Source organism: Neophocaena asiaeorientalis, unplaced genomic scaffold, assembly GCF_003031525.2.
Source record: "Neophocaena asiaeorientalis asiaeorientalis breed wild unplaced genomic scaffold, Neophocaena_asiaeorientalis_V1.1 scaffold138, whole genome shotgun sequence".
NCBI classification, from domain to species: domain Eukaryota; kingdom Metazoa; phylum Chordata; class Mammalia; order Artiodactyla; family Phocoenidae; genus Neophocaena; species Neophocaena asiaeorientalis.
Genome location: NW_020172632.1, coordinates 6,960,687 through 6,980,177, shown reverse-complemented (window position 1 = coordinate 6,980,177; position 19,491 = coordinate 6,960,687). Strand labels below are relative to the sequence as shown.

Genomic DNA, 19,491 nt, shown 5'->3' with positions numbered 1-19,491 from the left:
CGTGAGGTGGCCACTGAAGATGCCTAGAGGGTCTGGAGGCTGGGGGCCAGATCGTGCCGGTTGTCCAAGAGGAACTGCTCACAAGCCTTAAAGGTGGTGTAGAACTCAGACGAGAGGCCAGTCACATTGGTGGTCACGTACTTGAGAAAGCCTGGGGTGGCCTGGTTATAGTAGGACACCTGCAGGATGGGAAGCCACACTCAGGGAGGCTGGGCAGTGGGAGGGGTGGGAGCTGAGTGGACATGAGGCGGGCGGGAGGCAGCCTTGTCGCCTGCTAGGAAGGCAGCAAATACCAGTCAGCACTTGCGGCCTTAGAAGACTGCGTGACTGGCGGGTGTGACCTCCTCCACCCCTCACCCCCACCCCGGGTGCTGACAACCCTGGCTTCCCTCTGTCACCACACACTACTGTCATCACATGTCTCCCCTGTCAGCTGGGGGGCCCTGGAGGACGAGGGCTGGGTCTCCAGAGCCCAGCTCGGAATCCCTTTTAAATGAAGGTGCTCTAGGGCCATCCGCAAGTTAGAATAAGCCCAAGGATTGCCCTGAGGAGCTTGTCAGTTTAGATGTGTTAAGTTAGCTAGCACTGTCCAAGTCCCTACCTGGGGGGGAGTCTCAGAGCCACTGTGAGCTGAGGAAGGGGCAGTGGGCATCCCCAGCCCAGCCACTCTCAGCCTTCTCCCCTACGCTTTAGTTCACACCGACTGCCCTGCTGAGTTTTATGGGCGCTGAGAGCCATATAAAGCCTTCTTAGACAATAAGTAAATGAGGAGATAGGATTTTAGATCGGAACCCAGGGCCTCTGCCCTCTGTGTCCAGTGCTTTTTCCAAGACCCTGCAGTGGCCTCGGGCTTAGCACAGATTAGGTCTTAATGAAGGCTCATTTTCAGCCCCTGACACTCCTAGGCTCCCCTGAGCTGGAAGAGAGAGACTGCTGCCAGGCAGGGGAGCCTGAGTCGGGAACTGTCTGAGCTGGACAGTGCTGAGTTCTGGACACAAGTGTGGCTTTGGGGTGAATCTGGGTGGGAGGGGGAAAGGAGACACCCAGCCTCACCTTGGTCAACTGGTCCCCCTCGTGCCAGAAGCAGAAGCCTGAGCAGATGGTCTCCCCACGCCTGTACTCCGAGGTCTCGAGGTGCGTGGGCAGGGTAACTGACCTCATCGCAATGACATAGGGGTCCCTGGAATGGAGGAAGGGTGTGGAGGGGACACAGGAGAGGGTGAGGGCCTGGTTCCAGAGTCTGAGGCACACAGAGCCTGGCTCTGGGCCAAGCTGCAAAGAGGAGATGCCTGTGGGATAGCAGGTCTGAGCTCACCAGGAGCCAGCGTCACTGCACTGTGGACTTTCTGGAAAAGCCCCTCCACTGCAGACACTCAGGAAGCAGTGTCGCTCTTTGGGATTTTTGTGCTTCATCTTTTTGCCTGTCTCTAGCAGAAGTGATGCCGTCTCTCTGGCATCCCCACCATGGCACAGCTGACAGCCTCACCACCCTTCAGCCAACACAGGGCCTTCAGAGGCTGGAGGCCAAGGAGTCAGCCATGTGAGAACTGGCCTGTCTGTGGCCTGGGACAAGGCGCCCTCACTACCCCAGGGACAGAGACCACCCCGCTTTAGAGCATGAGTGACTAGAGGGGCCAGGCATCCCCGTGTCCTCCATTCTACCCACAGTAAGACCACTGCGGCCAGTAGGAAGCAGAGGACTGACTCTAGGCTGATGTCCCCTCCCTGGGGAGGAAGATGAGCCCTGCCCACCTCCCACCCCAGAAGGCAGGCACGCACCTGTTGTCACAAGGCTTCCGCCGAGAGGCCAGGATCACAAAATCCTGGGGCTTGGGGTCACCACCGAGGGCGGGGCTGATGATGTGGTAGATGGCATCATCCTCGTCCACCTGCTGCACTAGCTCCACGCTCCTGTACAAAACGCACGGGCGTCACACCAGCTCCTCGTGTGAGAGCAGATCTGACCCAGGCCCTCCCGTGCTTCGGCTGCCCTGAGCAGATGCTTGGGGGGTATTTCACCCCTAACACTGCTCAGCAGGGACCACAGGAGGGCAGAAAAGGCTGTCAAGATAAACACACACACGGGCACACAGACACATACACAAGCAAATGAACACACATACCCGTGGGCACACACGTGCACAGACGCATAGATAGACACCCACCGATGCACACGCAAAACTATGGGTGTCTATGTGCGGGTGCACATACCCTACACAGATGTGTGATGAGTTAGGAGTCGTACTGAATATTTAGTGAGCGCCCACTGTGTGCCAGACACTGCTCTAAGAGCGTTATGGGTACTATCTCAACCCCACATCAGCCCATGCAGATACTCTTAGTATCCCCATTTTGTAGATGAGGGGGCCGAGACTCAGAGAAATAACTCACCTCCGGCCACAGAGCTAATAAGGAAGCAGGTGTGGGACGTGCTTGGGCTGTTGGGCGCCAGAGCTATGCCCCTCAGGCCCAGGCACACTGCACGCATGTGCCCAGGTAGACACACGTAGGCTTACACCAACACGCGCACACACACAAGGACATCCACGCAGAGACACACACAACCACGTCCAGACCCGCCACCTTTTCCTTGCTCTCCCGCCCACCCTGGAAGCTGCCTCAGGAACGGGGCAGCTGTGGGCAGGGTGGAGGAAAGCTGCTAGGGCCTCCCTTCCCCTCAGGACACACCCCCCCAATCCCATCAAGCCTCAAGCTCTGATCGGGCCTTCAAGGCCCACACCAGCCCGCCTCCTCCAAGAAGCCTTCCTACCACATGCCCAACCCCTTCTCCCCAACATCCACCACCAAATCGCCTCTCAGGCTTCCAGGATGGCATGGCCAGCAGGCCTGAGGCAAACCTAGACCAGGGCTTTTTAAAGCAACTCAGCCCTTCTTGCAAAGAAACCTTATGCAGAAAGCCTGTGTGTGAACAGCTACAAGCAGGCCTGCTTTGGTGAAGAGAGATGGGGAAAGGTAGGGGAAGGCCAATTTGTCAAATATCAACTCACCAAATGACCTGCTTACTGAATTTCCAAATGCACAGATCCTTCTTATGGATACCCTGAGGAATATAGGCTCCTCTTAATAAGCCATTGGAGAAATGATCAAAGAACCCCCAAAGGAGGGTGTTGGCATAACAGAAAGTGACTTGAAAGGGATTTGAAAAAATACCAGTTTCAACTTTAGCATTCCCATATTAAACACTGAAATTTTGGCTATTTTCCTAAGCAAAAACTTACATGGAGAGTCAATAAATTTGGGGAACAAGTGCATTTATAGGAACAACATTTATATTCAGGAACTCACTACATTGAAAAACAACATTCCTGTACACTCATCTACATATCCACATGAAGAACTGGCAAACTTGGTAAATTCAGCAAATTGGCCGTTCTCTGAGTTACCATGAGTCTGGGAGGGGTTCCCACCCACCCCCTCCACTTCCAGCTACCTCCCCAAGCAGTCCCTGAGCCCCCTCTGGGAAGGCAGAACTCCACAGAACACGCTTTGAAAATCACTGATCTATCCCTGGGTGCAAATCTACAACCCACACCTCAAGTACCCATTTTAAGAGGAGGGAAACTGAGGCCCAGAAAAGACATGACTTGCCAAGACTTAAACCCAGGCCCCCGACTCCAATTCCAGGCTCACGCTCTTCCCTGAGGGCTCAGACTACCCTTGACTCTGATGCTCACCTAACACATAACCAAGTGCCCCACCCCCATCCTCCCTGCTAAAGGCCGGCAGGCGCTGAGCACAGTGGGGGGACGGCTCAGGAGGAGACACCTGAGGGCCCACCTCCGCACCCCACCCCGCTGCCCTCACCGGTAGTGCTTGTCCCATTCGGGCCTCCGACGGAGGTCTGAGAGCAGCAGGAAGGCCTGGGCGGCGTCCACGTGCACCAGCATCTCCATGTGGAAGGAGAGGAACTTGTCTTCCTCTAGAGTGTACAGGCGGACCTGCGTGGGCCAGAGGGCAGCCTCGTTCCCGTGCCTCCGCCTCAGCCTATGCTGGGGACCGGGGCTGGAAGCTCAGGGTTGCCACTGATTGCTGTGTGACTGTGAACAAGTGACTCAACCTCTCTGAGCCTTGGTCGCATTCCCATGAAAATGGGGAGATTGAGCACAAGTGGATAGGAAGGTGCCTGAAGGAGCAGTGACTGCATGCATAAGCACAGGATGGAATGGTACTCACTACGAGATGGAACAAACTCAAACAGGCACTCAACACGAGTGAACGACTTGTGCCAAGAGAAAGAAGTCAGATTGAAAGCTTATATACTGTATGACTCTCCGTATTGGACATTCCCAAAATAGACAAAACTAAAGGGACAGAAAACTGATCCGTGGTTTCCTGGGGCTGGGGGTGGGAAGAGGCTTGACCACAATGGGGAATGAGAGAGACTGGGGGGATTATGGAAATGTTCTGTATCTTGATTATGGTAGTGATTCTGTAACTTTATGTGTTTTCCAAACTAGTAGAATTATACAGTAAAAAGGGGAAATTTTACTACATGTAAATTATACCTCAATTTTTTTAATGTGGAAAAATTTTGTTAAAAGGAGATAAAGAAGCAGGGGCCAACACAACAACAGAATGAATCCTCAGAGCCAGGTGCCATCCAGCCCCCTAAAGTCACAGGCAAAAGTGGCAGAGCTCAAGTCCTCCCTCAGCCCGCGCTTGCCCCAGGCCCCCATCCCAGCAGCGTGTCACTGTAGAAGGAGCAGAGAGAGGGAGGATGCAGTGAGGGAGGACGAAATGGGAGGCAAGAAGGTGGGTGGGCAGGAGAGGATCCGGAGGGGGGACCCCCACTCCAGGCCCTGGCGGGGCAGGTTTGCTTCTATAACTGGGCTGGTTTCATGACCTCATCCAGCTCCTTTTAAGGAATCTCCCTTTGACTGGAGTGCTTTGAGAAGGTTTTTGTGTCTCACAGTCAGCCACCTCTGGTGGCTCCGAGGAGGAAGGAAAGCTGGGAGGGTGGGGTAAGCTACCTGGCTGATCTCTGAGGACAGCACCCAGTTGTCCCTGGCCACGAGCATCTTCAGGGAGGAGACGTTGTTGTAGCTCAGGTACACCTGGACAGAGCACACAGAGAAGCCTCAACTTCCACCTTCCTCGGGGGCTCCGTGCCAGGCTGCGCTGGGGTGGGGAGAGGAAACTGGACGTGAAGGAAGGAGCCCTTGGCTTTGGGAAAGGAGGCCAGGGCTTGGCAGACTCCTCCTCCTCTTGGGGCCCCAGCTCCCTCCTGCCAAGCAAAGGGACACAGGAAAGCCCTGGGCTACCTGTGCCAGTCTTGCGGCAGCAGTATCCTGTCCCCTCCGGGCCTACCTCCAAACCCGCTCACAAGAGGGGAGGATCGGGGATCCCAACAGGCCTGAGAACGGGCCGCTCAGAGCAGAAGGCCTTACCTGGTTGCTAGGGTCCCAGGGGACAGAGAGGGGCATCTCCGCCTGCTTACAGGACACGATGTACTTCCTGGGAGAGAGGGAAAACAACAACCTTGTTCCCTTGGGAGCCCATCTCTTTCCACAGACTTCACTGCTGGCTTACTGTGTGCCAGGCCCTGTGCTCAGCCCAGCGGCGTGGGAGAGACTCCTCTCTGGCCAGGGAGACTGGATGGGCACACAGAAAACAGCAGCTGAGGACATACACACTCAGAGGCGGGGTCGGGCTCGGGAAAGGTGCAGACCCCCAACACCCTTGCTGAGCGACTTCACTCTGGCTAAAGCGACTTCACCCTATGCCTCAGTGTCCTCAGCTGTAAAATGGGATCAGTGGTCACACCTGCCTCCTCATGGGGTCGTCACAGGGAGAACAGTGCTTGGCACATGGTAAACCCTCCATATATGCACACTTTTCTTATTAACATCGGATGGTGAATCCTGGTGCGTTGACAGCCCTTTCAAGTTTGTGAAGTGCTTTCACAGCAGTCATTCACACCTGGATTTGCTTCTTAAGCAATTGCATCTCCTCTCAGAGCCTTTCTTTCTTCATCTGCCAAACGGGCATCAGAGTCAATGGGAGGAACACAAGAAGTAAATTTGGTCACACCTGGCCAGGTTCAAATTCTCATTCTGCCCATCATTCCTATCTGAGTGCCCGTGGCCACCTAATCCCTCTGTCCTCGCCTGTACAAGGGGCCAGTAAGACCACTGGGTCATGAGGCCAAGACCAGAGGCTGCCTGGATGTAAAGGCGCAGCCCAGGGGAAGCACCGAAGAAACACAAGTTCCCAGGGCCAGGGAGCAGACAGGGAAGCCCTAGAGTCGTGTCCACTCGCACCGCCCGGCCCCCACTTTCCTGTCCAGGCGAATCTTCTTCCTGGCACTGGCCTCTCGGTACCGCCGCTCACCATCCTGGGGAGAGGAGCAGAGACAGACTGTGGTGCAGGAGGGACAAACAGCTTGCCCCCGCCCCCATTACTGCCTGCCCCCTTCCCCAAAGGGCCCAAGGAGACCCTCCCTGCAGCCCTAAAGTGAAGTTCAGATCTCACCGGGGCAGCCTGCCCAGGACAGTGCCCCGTCGCTGAGCTCCAGCCCCAGCTTCCCCTGAGGCTCCCTGAGTGACTTTGGGAACACCACCTGCCCTCATCGTACCTGCTTCCTCCTCCGTAAAAGGGGATCCCCAAAGGGCACTTACAATGCTAAGAACCCACATTTACTGAGTACTTGCTATGGGCAGACATGCTTCTGAAGTGTTTTCCATGCAAAACTGCATCTAAGCATTATGATAACCCTCTGAGGTTGGCACTAGTACTATCCCCAATTATTTTATTTCATTTCATTTCATTTTATTATTTTAATTGCCTGCACTGTGCGGCTTGCGGGATCTCAGTTCCCCCACCAGGGACTGAACCCGGGCCACGGCAGTGAAAGCCCAGAATCCTAACCACTAGGCCACCAGGGAACTCCCAGTTCTATCCCCATTTTACAGAGGCGGAAACTGAGTCACAGAAAGGCTAAGTGGCTCAGCCAAGGTCACAGGGCTAAGGAGTGGGGACAGGAACAGCACCCAGATGGCCTGAACCCAGAGCCCACCCTCTGAACCACTACTTCTAACGTCTCCTGACTCGTGAACATTAAGTGGCAAAAGCCTGAAAGGGCCTCGTGGACTGTCTAGAGTCCCACCGCCTGCCAGGCTCCCTGCTCCTCCGGCCACCACCCATCCTGACTGCCCAACGCCCAGCTCTGGAGCGGGGGTCTTCACAGCCCATGCTCAGTCTTGTAAGGTGGGTGGGCTGGGTGGGTGACCTTCCTGGAGAGAAGGGAAAACCTCTCCAAGGTCACTCCCTGGCCCCCCCAGAAGCAAGCCCGAGCTGGGCCCAAAGGAGGCACAAGGGAACATTGTTTAGAGTCAGCCTTGAACCCAGGTCCCTGACTCTCATTTCTACGCTTTCGCTTTTTGCTCCCCTGTCACCATGGTCAGAGCAGTCGCCCCATACTCAGCCCGGAGCAAGGTCAGTATCTCCCCAACAGCCCTGCGAGGCAGGAGCTGCAGATACACCCTCTTTACAGATGGGGAGTGAAAGCTCGCAGAGGGCACCTGCTAGAACGTGGCCAAGGTGGGGTTCCAACCCACCTCTGACCCCAAAGCCAGTGCTCTTACAGCTCTGCAGGCTCATGAATGCCTGTTAACACCCAGCACGTGGTCTGAGTTCTTCCAGGAAGCACAGGGTGCCTTCCTTGCTCGAGGAGCATCCCCGGGGGCGGGTTATACCGGGGCACTCGGGGCTGGCTGTGCCCCAGCAGAAGGGCAGAGCTGGGTCCACTCCCCAGTCCTATCACCCTGGGCAGAGAGGGAGGGGGGCTGGTAGTGGGGCACTCACCCCAGGCTGGGGCCGAATCCAGGGCAGCATCTGAGGCTGGTTATCTGCATCGAGGACCACAAAGGTCATGAAGGCGCTGTTGATGTGCCGCCGCTGGGTCTCGGCCTCCTGGCGGTAGGCCTCCACACACACGCCCACCTCCATGCTGAGGGGAAAGGAGGGCTGGTCTCAGCTGGAAAGACCTCCCCGAGGCCACCCCCTCCCCAACACGCACGCACACATGCAGAGGCACACACGTACTCCTGCAGTTCCTCCCACAGCCCAGATCAGAGTCCGATGGGCAGGAAACCCACAACTGTTCCCTTTCAACAATGTTTACAGAGTGCCCACTGCACCCCTGGCCCCATGCTTGCCACTGGGGTCACAGAAATGAATAGACCAGTCCAGTCCAGGTCCTCACGGGCTAACAGATAGGGGATGGGGCAACAAACATCTATATAAAATACGTCACGTAAGCTGCAAAGGGTGATGGAAAGACATAAGAAAGGAGGTGGAGGGGCAGAGGCTAATTTGAGAAAATGTTCATATGCCTATTCTAATAGCCGTAGCCATGCCCCTGACAGCTCGGTCGCTGCTGTTTCTGTATCTCCGACTGTCTTTATGAATAATAAAAGAGCAGCCACCTCCATTCCCCCTCACTTAGGAAGGTCTGTGATCCCAGAATGTAGACATTATGCAGATGGGGAAATCAAGACCTAGAACAGGGCGCTAACTTGCCCAAGGTCACACAACAGTCAGGAAGGAAGAGAACCTGCACTAGGAACCAGGCCTCACAGCTCCTACCTAGTTCAGGGCTTTCCCCCTGCATGACAGTAGAATGTGTGATAGTCAGACTGTGAATAGTAAAATAATAATAATTATTTTAATAATAAGCAGCAGGAATGGCTGACCTTCACTGAACGTTTTCTCTGGCATTCTACCAGTAACCCCTCATTGAATCCTCACAGCTACGAGGTTGTTGTGGTGAGCCCCATTTTCCAAGTGAAAGAAATGAGACTCAGAGGGGTTAAGGAACTTGCCCAAAGTCACACAGCTGATAAGCCATGAACCAAATTTGAACCCAGGCAACCTGGCTCCAGATCCCTCACTTTTAACAACTACGCTATCATTGAAAATGACCAAATCTTTGAAATCACCAAGAAGCTTTCATGGGGGTATCAGAATTCATTCCAAAGGTAAGGGCTCTGGGAACTAACTGCTGTTTTAGGAAAAGGGTAGGAAAGGGTTTGATAAACAAGGGAACACTGGCAAGAGGTGGCCCTGTGACCTGAGCATCCACAGTGTGGCAGGACCAGAGACAGGAGCCAGGGAGAGAGACAGAGACACACCAAGCACATGGTGTGACCTGTGACAGCGGCAGGCACAGGGCTCGGGAGACCAGAGAAGGAACATCAGAGCTGAATCTTGGTGATGGTAAAGGGACCCAGCAGCCAGGCAGAGTTCAGATCTCATAGACCTCATCTACAGGGGAAACAGTTCCTGCAGTTTTGCAGTAAGGTCCCTTCTTATGTCAGGAAGAGCCCTCAACCCCAAGAGGCCCCATCTCACCCATCCCAGCCGCATACCTGTTCTTAAAAGCGTTGTTCACGATGGCCTTCAGCACCAGACGGTCCCCAACCTGGGACGGGCCCCGGAAGTGGAACATCTCAATGGCCTTCAGCGTAGGGTGGGCATGGCACAGCCGGCTGGAAGAGGCGGGGGTCAGGGGGACAGGACAAATGCCTCCAGTGCTTCAGCCACTGGCTTCGGCCAGCCTTCTCCTGCTGCCCCCATCCCCAGACCCAGCCCAGAACCACACATACCACCCTCTGGCCCACCCACTCCCACCCAACCCAGTGACAGCTCTGCCCAGAGGAAGAGAACTAAAGTCCAATATCACAGCTTAGAATACTGAGGTCTACGTGCGTAACTGGAAAAAAGCTGAATTTGAGGTGACATAGGAAAGGTAACCTCAGGTAACATAGGCTCGCGGTAAACCTTTTCCTTCTAACTTTTACACCCTAGCACCTGCTTTTCCTACTATCTGGAAGCCCTCCCCTTACCCAAAGCTACTCGTCATTCAAGGCCCAGATGAAGTACTCCTCCTCCAGAAAGCCTTCCCTGACTATCCACACTCTGACCCTCCTCTGAGATCTTATTACTCTCATAGCCTGGTCTGCCCAAAATAGCATTGCTTATGTACTGTGTCCACAGGTTAAACACAGAGGAGGGGCCACTGGAGCTGGTCTCTAAAGGGTGAGGAAGAATTTGCCTGGCTGAGGAGAACGTGGGTTGGGGAGGGCACTCATGGCAGAGCGAACAGCAAGTACAAAGTCATGGAGGTATGAGAGTGTCAGTTAGTGAATGTCAGTTATCATAACTATAAAAACAAGCCCCGATACTTGGAGCAGAACCAGACCTGGACTGGCACAGAGGTTATAGGAAAAGGAAGTAATTATTTCCACCTCTAGGGAGAAGGAAACAGGGAAAGAAGCTTCATGGAGGAGATGGGCAGGATTTTAGCAGACAAAGAATACTGGAGTTGGCATGATGGGAAGCCAGCCAGGAGTGAAGGCGGGGGATGGGAGCATGGAGGATTGGAAGGAGAAAGGCAAATGGCTTGATTTGCAAGAAGTGTTAAGATCCAGGAAGCAAGCGAGAAGGGCCAGGGCAAGGGGAGGCCCTGGTGCCAGCCGGGGGGCTTGGCATTTCCCATGCCATGATGGGAACCACGGAAGGAATGGTGAGCTCACAGAAAATCATTCCTCTCTGGTTCTCTGGGTCTGAAAGAAGAGCCAAGCTTCTGAAGCCTTGAATGCCAGTACCAAGCTGGGGTTTCTCCCGCAGAGACAGCTGGCCAAGGGAAGGAGGAAGAGAAAGGAGGGGAGGCACAGGCAGGGCACTTCCCTCACCTGGCTGCAATGGTGGCCACGTTCTCCATCCAGGCCATGATCTGGCCCCCGAAAGTATTGCCCTGGTGATTGGCGTGTGGGGGCAGGACCAGCTCCACACTCTCCACTCGGGTCTTCTCGGCTGGCACCATGCGACTACAGTCTCTGCTCTCCAGATCTGACCAGAGAGGCGCAGAGGGAGGGAGGCGGGGAGGTGAGAAAATTCCCAAGGGCAGACCCTCCCCGTGCGCAGCCCAGGACCCCCATGCCCACCAGTCCACCCCACACAGATTCTTTTATTTATTCAGCACCAAGGAGGTGCCGTGCATCTCCCATCTCCTGGGGTGGGGAGAGCTCATCAGGGAAGGCCTGTGAAAGAGGTAGCCTTTCACCTGGCTTGCAGGCTGCTCAGAGATGCCACAGGCAGGGAGGAGGGGAGGTTGAAGGCCTGAGCCAAGTTCTGGAGACCAGACAGGCAGGACAGTCACAGGGAGCAACGAGGCCTTGGCTTAGCTGGAGCTGAGGGCAAGTAAAGGGACAGCACCAGATGAGACTGAGTGGTCAGCCAAGGGCCTGGATGCCAGGCTCAGGCATTTGGACTGACGCTTGGGTAGAAGGGCTGTCAAGACAGGAGGGATCTACAGGGGCTGCAGTGGGATGGATGGTTCCCATGGGCCTTGACAACTGTAGAAAGAGCTGGGCCTGCCCAGCCATGGCCTCCGGGCCCAGCATAAATAACAGCACACGGAATTCAGAGCACAGCTCACTGCCTTCACTGGTGTTTGCTACTTCCGCCTGCTCTCTCTCCACTCTGGGCAGCTGAACTACCCTTGGCTGGTCCTAAAATTGCCTCCTTTAGGTTTCAAGGATGACTTTGCATTCTAGTGTTCTGGACATCAGTGAACAAATCCGAGGTCACCCCTCTAGGCTTTTGCCCAGCCTGTGCCCTCTGTCAGAAAACCCTGCCTCACCTCTCCACCTGTCAAAATCCTCCCAGTCCAAAGTGGACCTTTGTGTGCTGGTACAGGACCCTCTCCAAGATATGCTTTAAGGGGAGAGAAGAAAGATACAGAACAGTATGTACTGTATGTTTACTTTTGGGTAAAAAGAGAGGGCAAACTGGTAGGTAGTGTGCTTAAATATGCAGAGAATACTTCCGGAAAGATGCCCCCAAATGACGAACAGTAGCTGCCTCTGGAGGGAGCCTTGGTTCTGGGGTAGAAGAGAGTCTTGCTTTTTACTCTATCTCTATCTACCTACCTACCTAGCTACCTATCTGTTTTTTGAAAAGTCCTAGGGTTTCAAGGCCAAGCTCAAAACTACCTTCCCAAATACCTTGACTCCTAGAGACCCAAATGCATTTAGCGGATTAAAAGGGTTTTCTGTATGTCCCGGCTCCATCTTCATGGCTCCTGGGAGCTGGGTGAGATGTCCAAACGCTCCCTTTTCCCCAAAGGAACCTTGAGGCAGGAGGGCCATCCAGGCCTGAGGCCACCCATGGGTGGACAACCCAAGGAGATTCCCTTCCTCCCTCTGCTCAGTAAGGGCCCAGGACAGAGGGGCCCATGCAGGACATGGGCTACCTTCCCTACGCACGGTGCTCACCATCCTGAATGACGCAGTTGGCCAGGAGGTCCTTGATGGTGTCTGTGTAGACCAGCCGCATGCGCCGGCGCTCGGCTGCCACGCTGTGCTCTGTCTTCTCCTCCTCGGTCCGCAGTGTGATCTGCTTCAGCTTCACCTGTGGCAGGGGGTGAGGTGGGGGGTGCTCAGGACAAGTTTCCTGGAATAGCGTGAGAGCCTGTCCCCCAAACGGCCATCTCACGCCTGGGGCTGCTGGATGGTTACAAGTCTTGCCCCCTCTTTGTCCCCATCTTCCATCTCCCTGTTGACTGATACATCACTTTCATCCTCCAGTGTCCCTGTCCCCATTCTTGGGCAAAGGCACTGTGGATGGGGGGTGTTGATGCAGGACATGGGAGGCAATGTAGAGAACTGGAGGATCCTGGGGTGCGAGGTGCACAGGGAGAGGTGGGGAAAAGCAGAGCGGGGAGGCGCCTGGGGTTCAACCACAGCACGGGGTGGGCCTTCTTCTGGGGATTCCCTGCTGTGCCTCCACCTCTACCCCTCCACCAACCCCCAGAATCACCACGTAGACAGGTACCCAGGTGGTCCGGCACCATCGGGTGGTCAGGTGTAGCCACCTACCTTGGAGACCTCCCGGTGGGCCACAAAGGTGGCCAAGGCCTTGCACACGCTCCACTGCTTGTCAGAGCACAGGTCCTCGGAGGCCACCTGGATGCCCACCTGGAGAGGAAGAGCAAGGTGGACGACTGAGGAGGGAGGAAACAGAGCTCACCAACCCGAGGGCCCGCAGGTAGAGACAGTAAGTCCCATCCCAGGCCTGGCCTCTGATGCTTCTGTGTCACCTACCAAGTCCAGGGGGCTAGAGACCTGGGGGGGGTTCTGATTCTGCCCCTGGCTCCCTGGGACACCTTGAGCAAGTCACTTCCTTTCTCTGGGCCTCAGTTTCCTCATCTGTAAAATGGGAATGATGGGGCCCTCTTCCAGAGCTCACAGAGCCCCGTGCATCCCCAGAGAGTCCTCCCATTAAACCTTCAACAGCCCTGCTGCATAGGGATCACGTTCCCGTTCTACAATGTGCAGACAGGCTGTGGGAGGTGAGCTAATGGGCGGAAGTCCAGCACCCTCCTCCAGACCACTGCCTTCAGGGTCAGGCACAGCGGCTATCTTCCCTGTATTCCTGAGACCACCTGGCTGCTGAAGAGAGGGTCTGAGACTAGGTGTGAAGACTCAGAAGGCTGGAAGTCAAGGCTCACATTGGAATCTACATGGCTTGGTGACCTGGGGCAAATCCCTTCACCTCCCTAGCCTCAGTTTTCCCTTCTGTATTATGGATATTGGACATTGCCCTAGGATCCCCCCAACCCTGTCAGCTGTTTCAGAACTCTGCTGCCTCAATCGGGGCACTGTGAGCGTGAATGTGAGTGTGCCCGAGCTGGCGGCTGAGAATGAAGAGGAGGTAGAAACCCACCCACCCACCTGCTCACCTCCATACTGGAGTTGAAGGCCCGGTTCACCCTGGCCTTGATATTCACCACTTGTCCAACACTGAGGAGAGAAAAGCAGGAGGTAAGCTTTCCAAGAGGGGACAGAGGGAGAGAACAGGTGTCTCTGCTGAGAGGCACTGGCAGGAGAACATCATGGCATATGGAGCATATTCACATCTACCATGTCACTGAGTCCTCAAAGCAAACCGGCAAGACAGTGTTAGCACCTTATTCTACAGGCGGGGAAGCTGGGGCAAGAGAAGTGGCATGATGTCATTCATCTCCCCCTTTCTCCCGCTTCCCCTTGTCCAATGAATGCTCAAGCTTCTCTTTGCTCTCAGCTTAACAGTCCTTCCTAAGGAAAGCTCTCCCTACCCTCCCGGAGCCCCATAAGGTTCACCCGCCTAACACTTCTTCCAACAGATTGACCTCTGTCTGCCCCACAGTCCTTAAGCTCTGATGGGGCAAGGATCATGTCTGTTTTGCTCACCACTGAATCTTCAAGTCCTTGCACATGGCACAAGGTAAGCCATGAATAGTGGCCTACTGAATTAATGAATTCCACAATTATTGAATGCCTACTAAGCACAAGATAACTATAAACACAGGGTAGGAAGGGAAAGAATACCTACTATGTGCCAGGTACTTTGCACGACCTCATTTGAACCTCAGAACAAGTTTGGCAGGTAGGTTTAGGGGGGACTGAGTATCAGAGAGGGTAAGCCATTTGCCTAAGGTCACCCAGCTAAAGATGGACAGAGCCAGGGTTCTAGACTGATTCTACCGAGCACCCTAGCCCTGCTCTTCCCAGCTGCAGCTGTCCCTCTGGAATGACTCCCAGGTCCAGATGAACATCAGAATCCCTGAGCGAGCCACTTTGCTGCCCTGTGCTGACTTTTTTTTTTTTAACTATTTATTTATTTATTTTTGGCTGCGTTGGGGCTTCATTGCAGCGCGCAGGCTTCCTCTAGTTGCGTCCAGCAGGGCTACTACTCTTCGTTGCGGTACACGGGCTTCTCCTTGTGGTGGCTTCTCTTTGTTGTGGAGCACGGGCTCTAGGCACGTGGGCTTCAGTAGTTGTGGTACACGGGCTTAGTTGCTCCGTGGCATGTGGGATCTTCCTGGACCAGGGCTCAAACCCGTGTCCCCTGCATTGGCAGGCGGATTCTTAACCACTGCACCACCAGGGAAGTCCTGACTTGTTCATTTCTGTTATTATTATTATTTTTTTAGTAGTTCTAATAGTCAGGTAGGGGACTATCATTTTTAGGAGATGCATGCTGACATATGGAGGGATGAAGTGTCATGATGTCTGCAACTTACTTTCAAATAGTTCACACAACAGTGATACTGTGGATTCCATTCCAGACCATGGCAGTAAAGCAAATATCGCAATAAAGCGAGTCACACAATTTTTTTGGTTTCCTGGTGTATATAAAAGATATGTTTGCACTATACTGTAGTGTATTAAGTATGCAATTGAAATATGTCTAAAAAGCAATATACATACCTTAATTTAAAAATACCTTCTTGGGACTTCCCTGGTAGCGCAGTGGTTAAGAATCTGCCTGCCAATTGAGGGGACACAGGTTCGAGCCCTGTTCTGGGAAGATCCCACATGCCACGTAGCAACTAAGCCTGTGCGTCACAACTATTGAGCCTGTGCCCTAGAGCCCGTGAGCCACAACTACTGAGCCCGCGTGCCACAACTACTGAAGCCCGTGTGCCTAGAGCCCGTGCTCCGCAACAAGAGAAGCCACCGCAATGAGAAGCCCACGCACCGCAACAAAGAGTAGCCCCCGCTCGTGCAACTAGAGAAAGCCCGCGTGCAGCAATGAAGCCCCAATGCAGCCAAAAATAAATAATAAATAAATAAACTTAGTTAAAAAAAAAAAAACTTTCTTGCTAAAAAATGCTAACCATCATCTGAGCCTTCAGCGAGTTGTAATCTTTTTGCAACAGTAACATCAAAGATCACTGATCACAGATCACCATAAAAATATAATAATAATGAAAAAGTCTGAAATATTGCAAAAATTACCAAAATGTGACACAGAGACACTAAATGAGCCAATGTCGTTGGAAAAATGAGGTCAATAGATTTGCTTGATGCAAGGTTGCCACAAACCTTCAATTTGTAAAAAAATGTGATATCTGCAAAGGGCAATAAAATGAGGTCTGCTTGTGTTTATCCACATACAGATAAAGCAAATTCAGCAAAGTGTTCATTATTAACTCTCAGTAGGGATGACCACAGCACTATTCAACTTTCTATAATTTTGAAAGTTTTCATAATAAAAAAGTAGAAAAAAAAAACTTCCCTCATCCCCCAAGTAAAAGTAAGTCTATTTTTTGCAGTGCTAAAAAAAGAGAAAGAAGTTTATGACCCTTCCCCTTCCTCCTCCTCCCCTCCCCCTCTCTAGCCCTTCCGCAAAGCCAAGCAGTAACCCATTTGGATTCCCAAGCTTCTCTTCCTTCCTGACTGTCCTCCATCTCACAGCTCAGGCCAAAACTGGCTCCATCCCCAGGGTCATTGCCCAGCCTCCTTGGGCCCCCTTCAAGCTGCTAATTTCCCAACACCCCTCCAGAGGCAGCTCCAACAAACAAACATGACCCCTGTTCAAGCCCTTCCCCAAGACCAATTTACTAGCAGGGGACAGAGGAACATGTTAAATGACACCACAGTGATGCTAACAGCAAAACCCAGATGATGAAGAACTCTAGATAACCAGGTTTCTTCAACAAATAAACTTTGGGTTTCCCTGGTGGCGCAGTGGTTAAGAATCCGCCTGCCAGTGCAGGGGACACGGATTTGAGCCCTGGTCCGGGAAGATCCCACATGCCACGGAGCAACTAAGCCCGTGGGCCACAACTACTGAGCCTGTGCTCTAGAGCCCATAAACCACAACTACTGAAGCCCACACACCTAGAGCCCGTGCTCAGCAACAAAGGGAAGCCACCACAATGAGAAGCCCGTGCACCGCAGCAAAGAGTAGCCTCCACTTGCCGCAACTAGAGAAAGCCCGCGCACAGCAACGAAGAGCTAACGCAGCCAAAAATAAATCTATTTATTTAAACAAACAACAAACAAACTTCAAGAGAAGACAGATAGAGAAGGAGAGGGAGCGGGGAGGAGAGGGTAGTTGGAGAGGGTGTTGTGGGGAGATGTAGGACCTAAGGGTTAAAAAAAGACTTAAGAGGGGGCTTCCCTGGTGGTGCAGTGGCTGAGGGTCCGCCTGCTGATGCAGGGGACACGGATTCCTGCCCCGGTCTGGGAAGATCCCACATGCCGCGGGGCGGCTAGGCCTCTGAGCCTGCGCGTCGGGAGCCTGTGCTCCACAACGGGAGCGGCCACAACAGTGAGAGGCCCGCGTACTGCAAAAAAAAAAAAAAAAGACAAGAGGGAAGTCCCTGGTGGTCCAGTGGTTAGGACTCGGCACTTTCATTGCCAGGGCCTGGGTTCAATCCCTGGGCGGGGAACTAAGATCCTGCAAGGCATGGCCAAAAAAAAAAAACATTTAAGAGACCTAGCAACCAATTGCAACCTGATTTGCATCCTGACTTGAGCAACAAAAATAACTGTAAAGCAAAACAAAATTAAAAAACAAATTCATGAGACATTGTGGGCAACTGAATGCTGACTGGATATTTGATGTTAGTGAGAAACTGTTCATTTTCTTTAGGTGTGGTAGTGGTATTGATATTATGTTTTAAAAAGTTCTTATCCATTAGAGATACATTTTGTGATATTTTAAATTTTTTTTAGAATTTTAATTAAATTAAATTAATTTATTTGTTATGTTTTGGCTACATTGGGTCTTCGTTGTGGCGTGTGGGCTTTCTCTAGTTGCGGTGAACAGGGGTTACTCTTGGTTGTGGCACACAGGCTTCTCACTGCAGTGGTTCCTCTTGTTGCAGAGCGCAGGCTCTAGGTGTGCAGGCTTCAATAGTTGTGGCACGCAGGCTCAGTAGTTGTGGCACACAGGTTCTAGAGCGCAGGCTCAGTAGTTGTGGCGCACGGGCTTAGTTGCTCCGTGGCATGTGGGATTTTCTCAGACCAGGGCTCAAACGCGTGTCCCCTGCATTGGCAGGAGGATTCTTAACCACTGCGCCACAAGGGAAGTCCTTTGAGATATTTTTAAATGGCAAAAGCAAAAACAAACAAAAAAACCTTCCCCAGCTTTCCTCAGGTATGGCCAGGCCTTTCCTGGCCACCAATCATGCTCCAGGCCTCTCCCCAGCTTACCCTCCTTCCCAGGATCCTCTACAGCTTTTCCCCCCACCCACACCCTTCTCTTCCCAGACTCACCTCCACTCCACTGGGTCCCGCAGCGTGTCCATCCATCATGTACACACCCCACCCCAGCCTTCTCTATCCCTTGCTCCTCCAAGTGCCAGATCTCGTGTTGGCAACGGAGACCCAGAGCTGGTCCGGACACGGCTCCACTGGCCTACAAATTGTCACTACACACAGTACTGGAGCCAGCTCAAACACCTCCTCCAGGAAGCCACCCTTGACTACCCTCTGTGCCACTCACTATACCCACCCCCAGACATATAGGCAATGAGGCCTGTTTGTTAAGAACAAGGGCTCTGGGGCCAGACTGCCTGGCTCGTAGTATGTCCTGGGTTCTCCACCAGCTGTATGACTTGAAGCAAGTTACTTCACTTCTCTGTGCCTCTGTTTTCTCACCTGTAAAATGAGGGTACTAATAGCCACGACCTCATAGGGTTGTTCTGAGGACTTAAGTTAATTAAAAAGACATTACAAATAACGCATCAATATTGGCTTATTGTGACAGAGGTACCATAGGAATGTAAGATGTTAATAACAGGGAATCTCGGTGTGGGGTATATGGGAACTCTGTACTATCTATAGTGTTTTTGCAAATCAAAAACTATTCTAAAATAAAAGACATTCAGAAAAAGTATTACAAAGCACCCCTATGCAGAGATCATTATTACCCTGGAATTCACTGCTTTGAATTGAAATTATGTTTCTCTATCTGCCTCCCTGCATTCTGGGAGCTCCTGGGGCACAGGGACTATGTTCCAGTTGACTTTGTGGACCCCAAACCCAGCATGGGCCCTGGTCCACAAGCAGTGATGAATGACTAAATAAGAGGATACGGGGACTAGCTAAACTTTTTCCTTAACCACAACTCGTGGGGCACCAGGAAGTCCTGAATAAGTCCTTGGCACCTCATGTCCTAGGCACTGAGATGGTTTAAGAGCAGACCTGGAGGCCGAAGCACCGTATGCAGCCCTGCAACCTGTCCTGGGCAGAGGGCTCAGCATATGCTCCCTGGGTCCCAGCAAAGCTGTGCAGAGACAAAGCTCAGCACCGTGTAATGAAGAGTCTTCTAGCCAGTACAGACAGTTAAAAAAAAAAAAACCCGAAAACCCAAAAAACCAGGAGGTAATGAGTTCCTCATCCCTGGGGGTACATGAGCAGAGGCTGAATGGTCCAAACTTCTGGGTCAGGCTCTGCCAAGGCACCTTATCTAGGGACCTCCCTACAGTCTGATGACCAATGACCCACAGAGAATGTCCAAGCTCAAAAAGGCATTCACTGATTAAGTCTAACCCCTTCCATTTTGAAGATAAGAAAACTGAGGACCAGAGAAAGAGACTGCCTTCCCCAAAGTCACACAGCACCCCATGACACTGCCTCAGCAGCACCCAGCTCCAGGCCTGGCTGAGGGAGCTGCCAGCCACAGGGCAGC

The 19,491-nt window shown here is 52.9% G+C and overlaps 1 protein-coding gene across 2 annotated transcripts in view; it reads right to left on the bottom strand.

The window, feature by feature from the left end:
* Positions 1-2: 2 nt before the first annotated feature.
* The window catches only part of ACOT11 (acyl-CoA thioesterase 11), a 52,496-nt gene continuing 33,007 nt past the window's right edge, over positions 3-19,491 (bottom strand). For both annotated transcript variants that reach the window (XM_024739307.1, XM_024739308.1), the window contains exons 4-16: positions 13,766-13,826; positions 12,903-13,001; positions 12,300-12,435; positions 10,716-10,872; positions 9,390-9,509; positions 7,825-7,969; positions 6,296-6,355; positions 5,409-5,471; positions 4,992-5,075; positions 3,826-3,959; positions 1,780-1,911; positions 1,054-1,180; positions 3-179 (exon numbers count right to left, since the gene is read on the bottom strand). In XM_024739307.1, the coding sequence (XP_024595075.1) occupies positions 24-179; positions 1,054-1,180; positions 1,780-1,911; positions 3,826-3,959; positions 4,992-5,075; positions 5,409-5,471; positions 6,296-6,355; positions 7,825-7,969; positions 9,390-9,509; positions 10,716-10,872; positions 12,300-12,435; positions 12,903-13,001; positions 13,766-13,826 (1,474 nt within the window). In that variant the 3' untranslated portion in view covers positions 3-23. The remainder of the gene's footprint in view (positions 180-1,053; positions 1,181-1,779; positions 1,912-3,825; positions 3,960-4,991; positions 5,076-5,408; positions 5,472-6,295; positions 6,356-7,824; positions 7,970-9,389; positions 9,510-10,715; positions 10,873-12,299; positions 12,436-12,902; positions 13,002-13,765; positions 13,827-19,491) is intronic.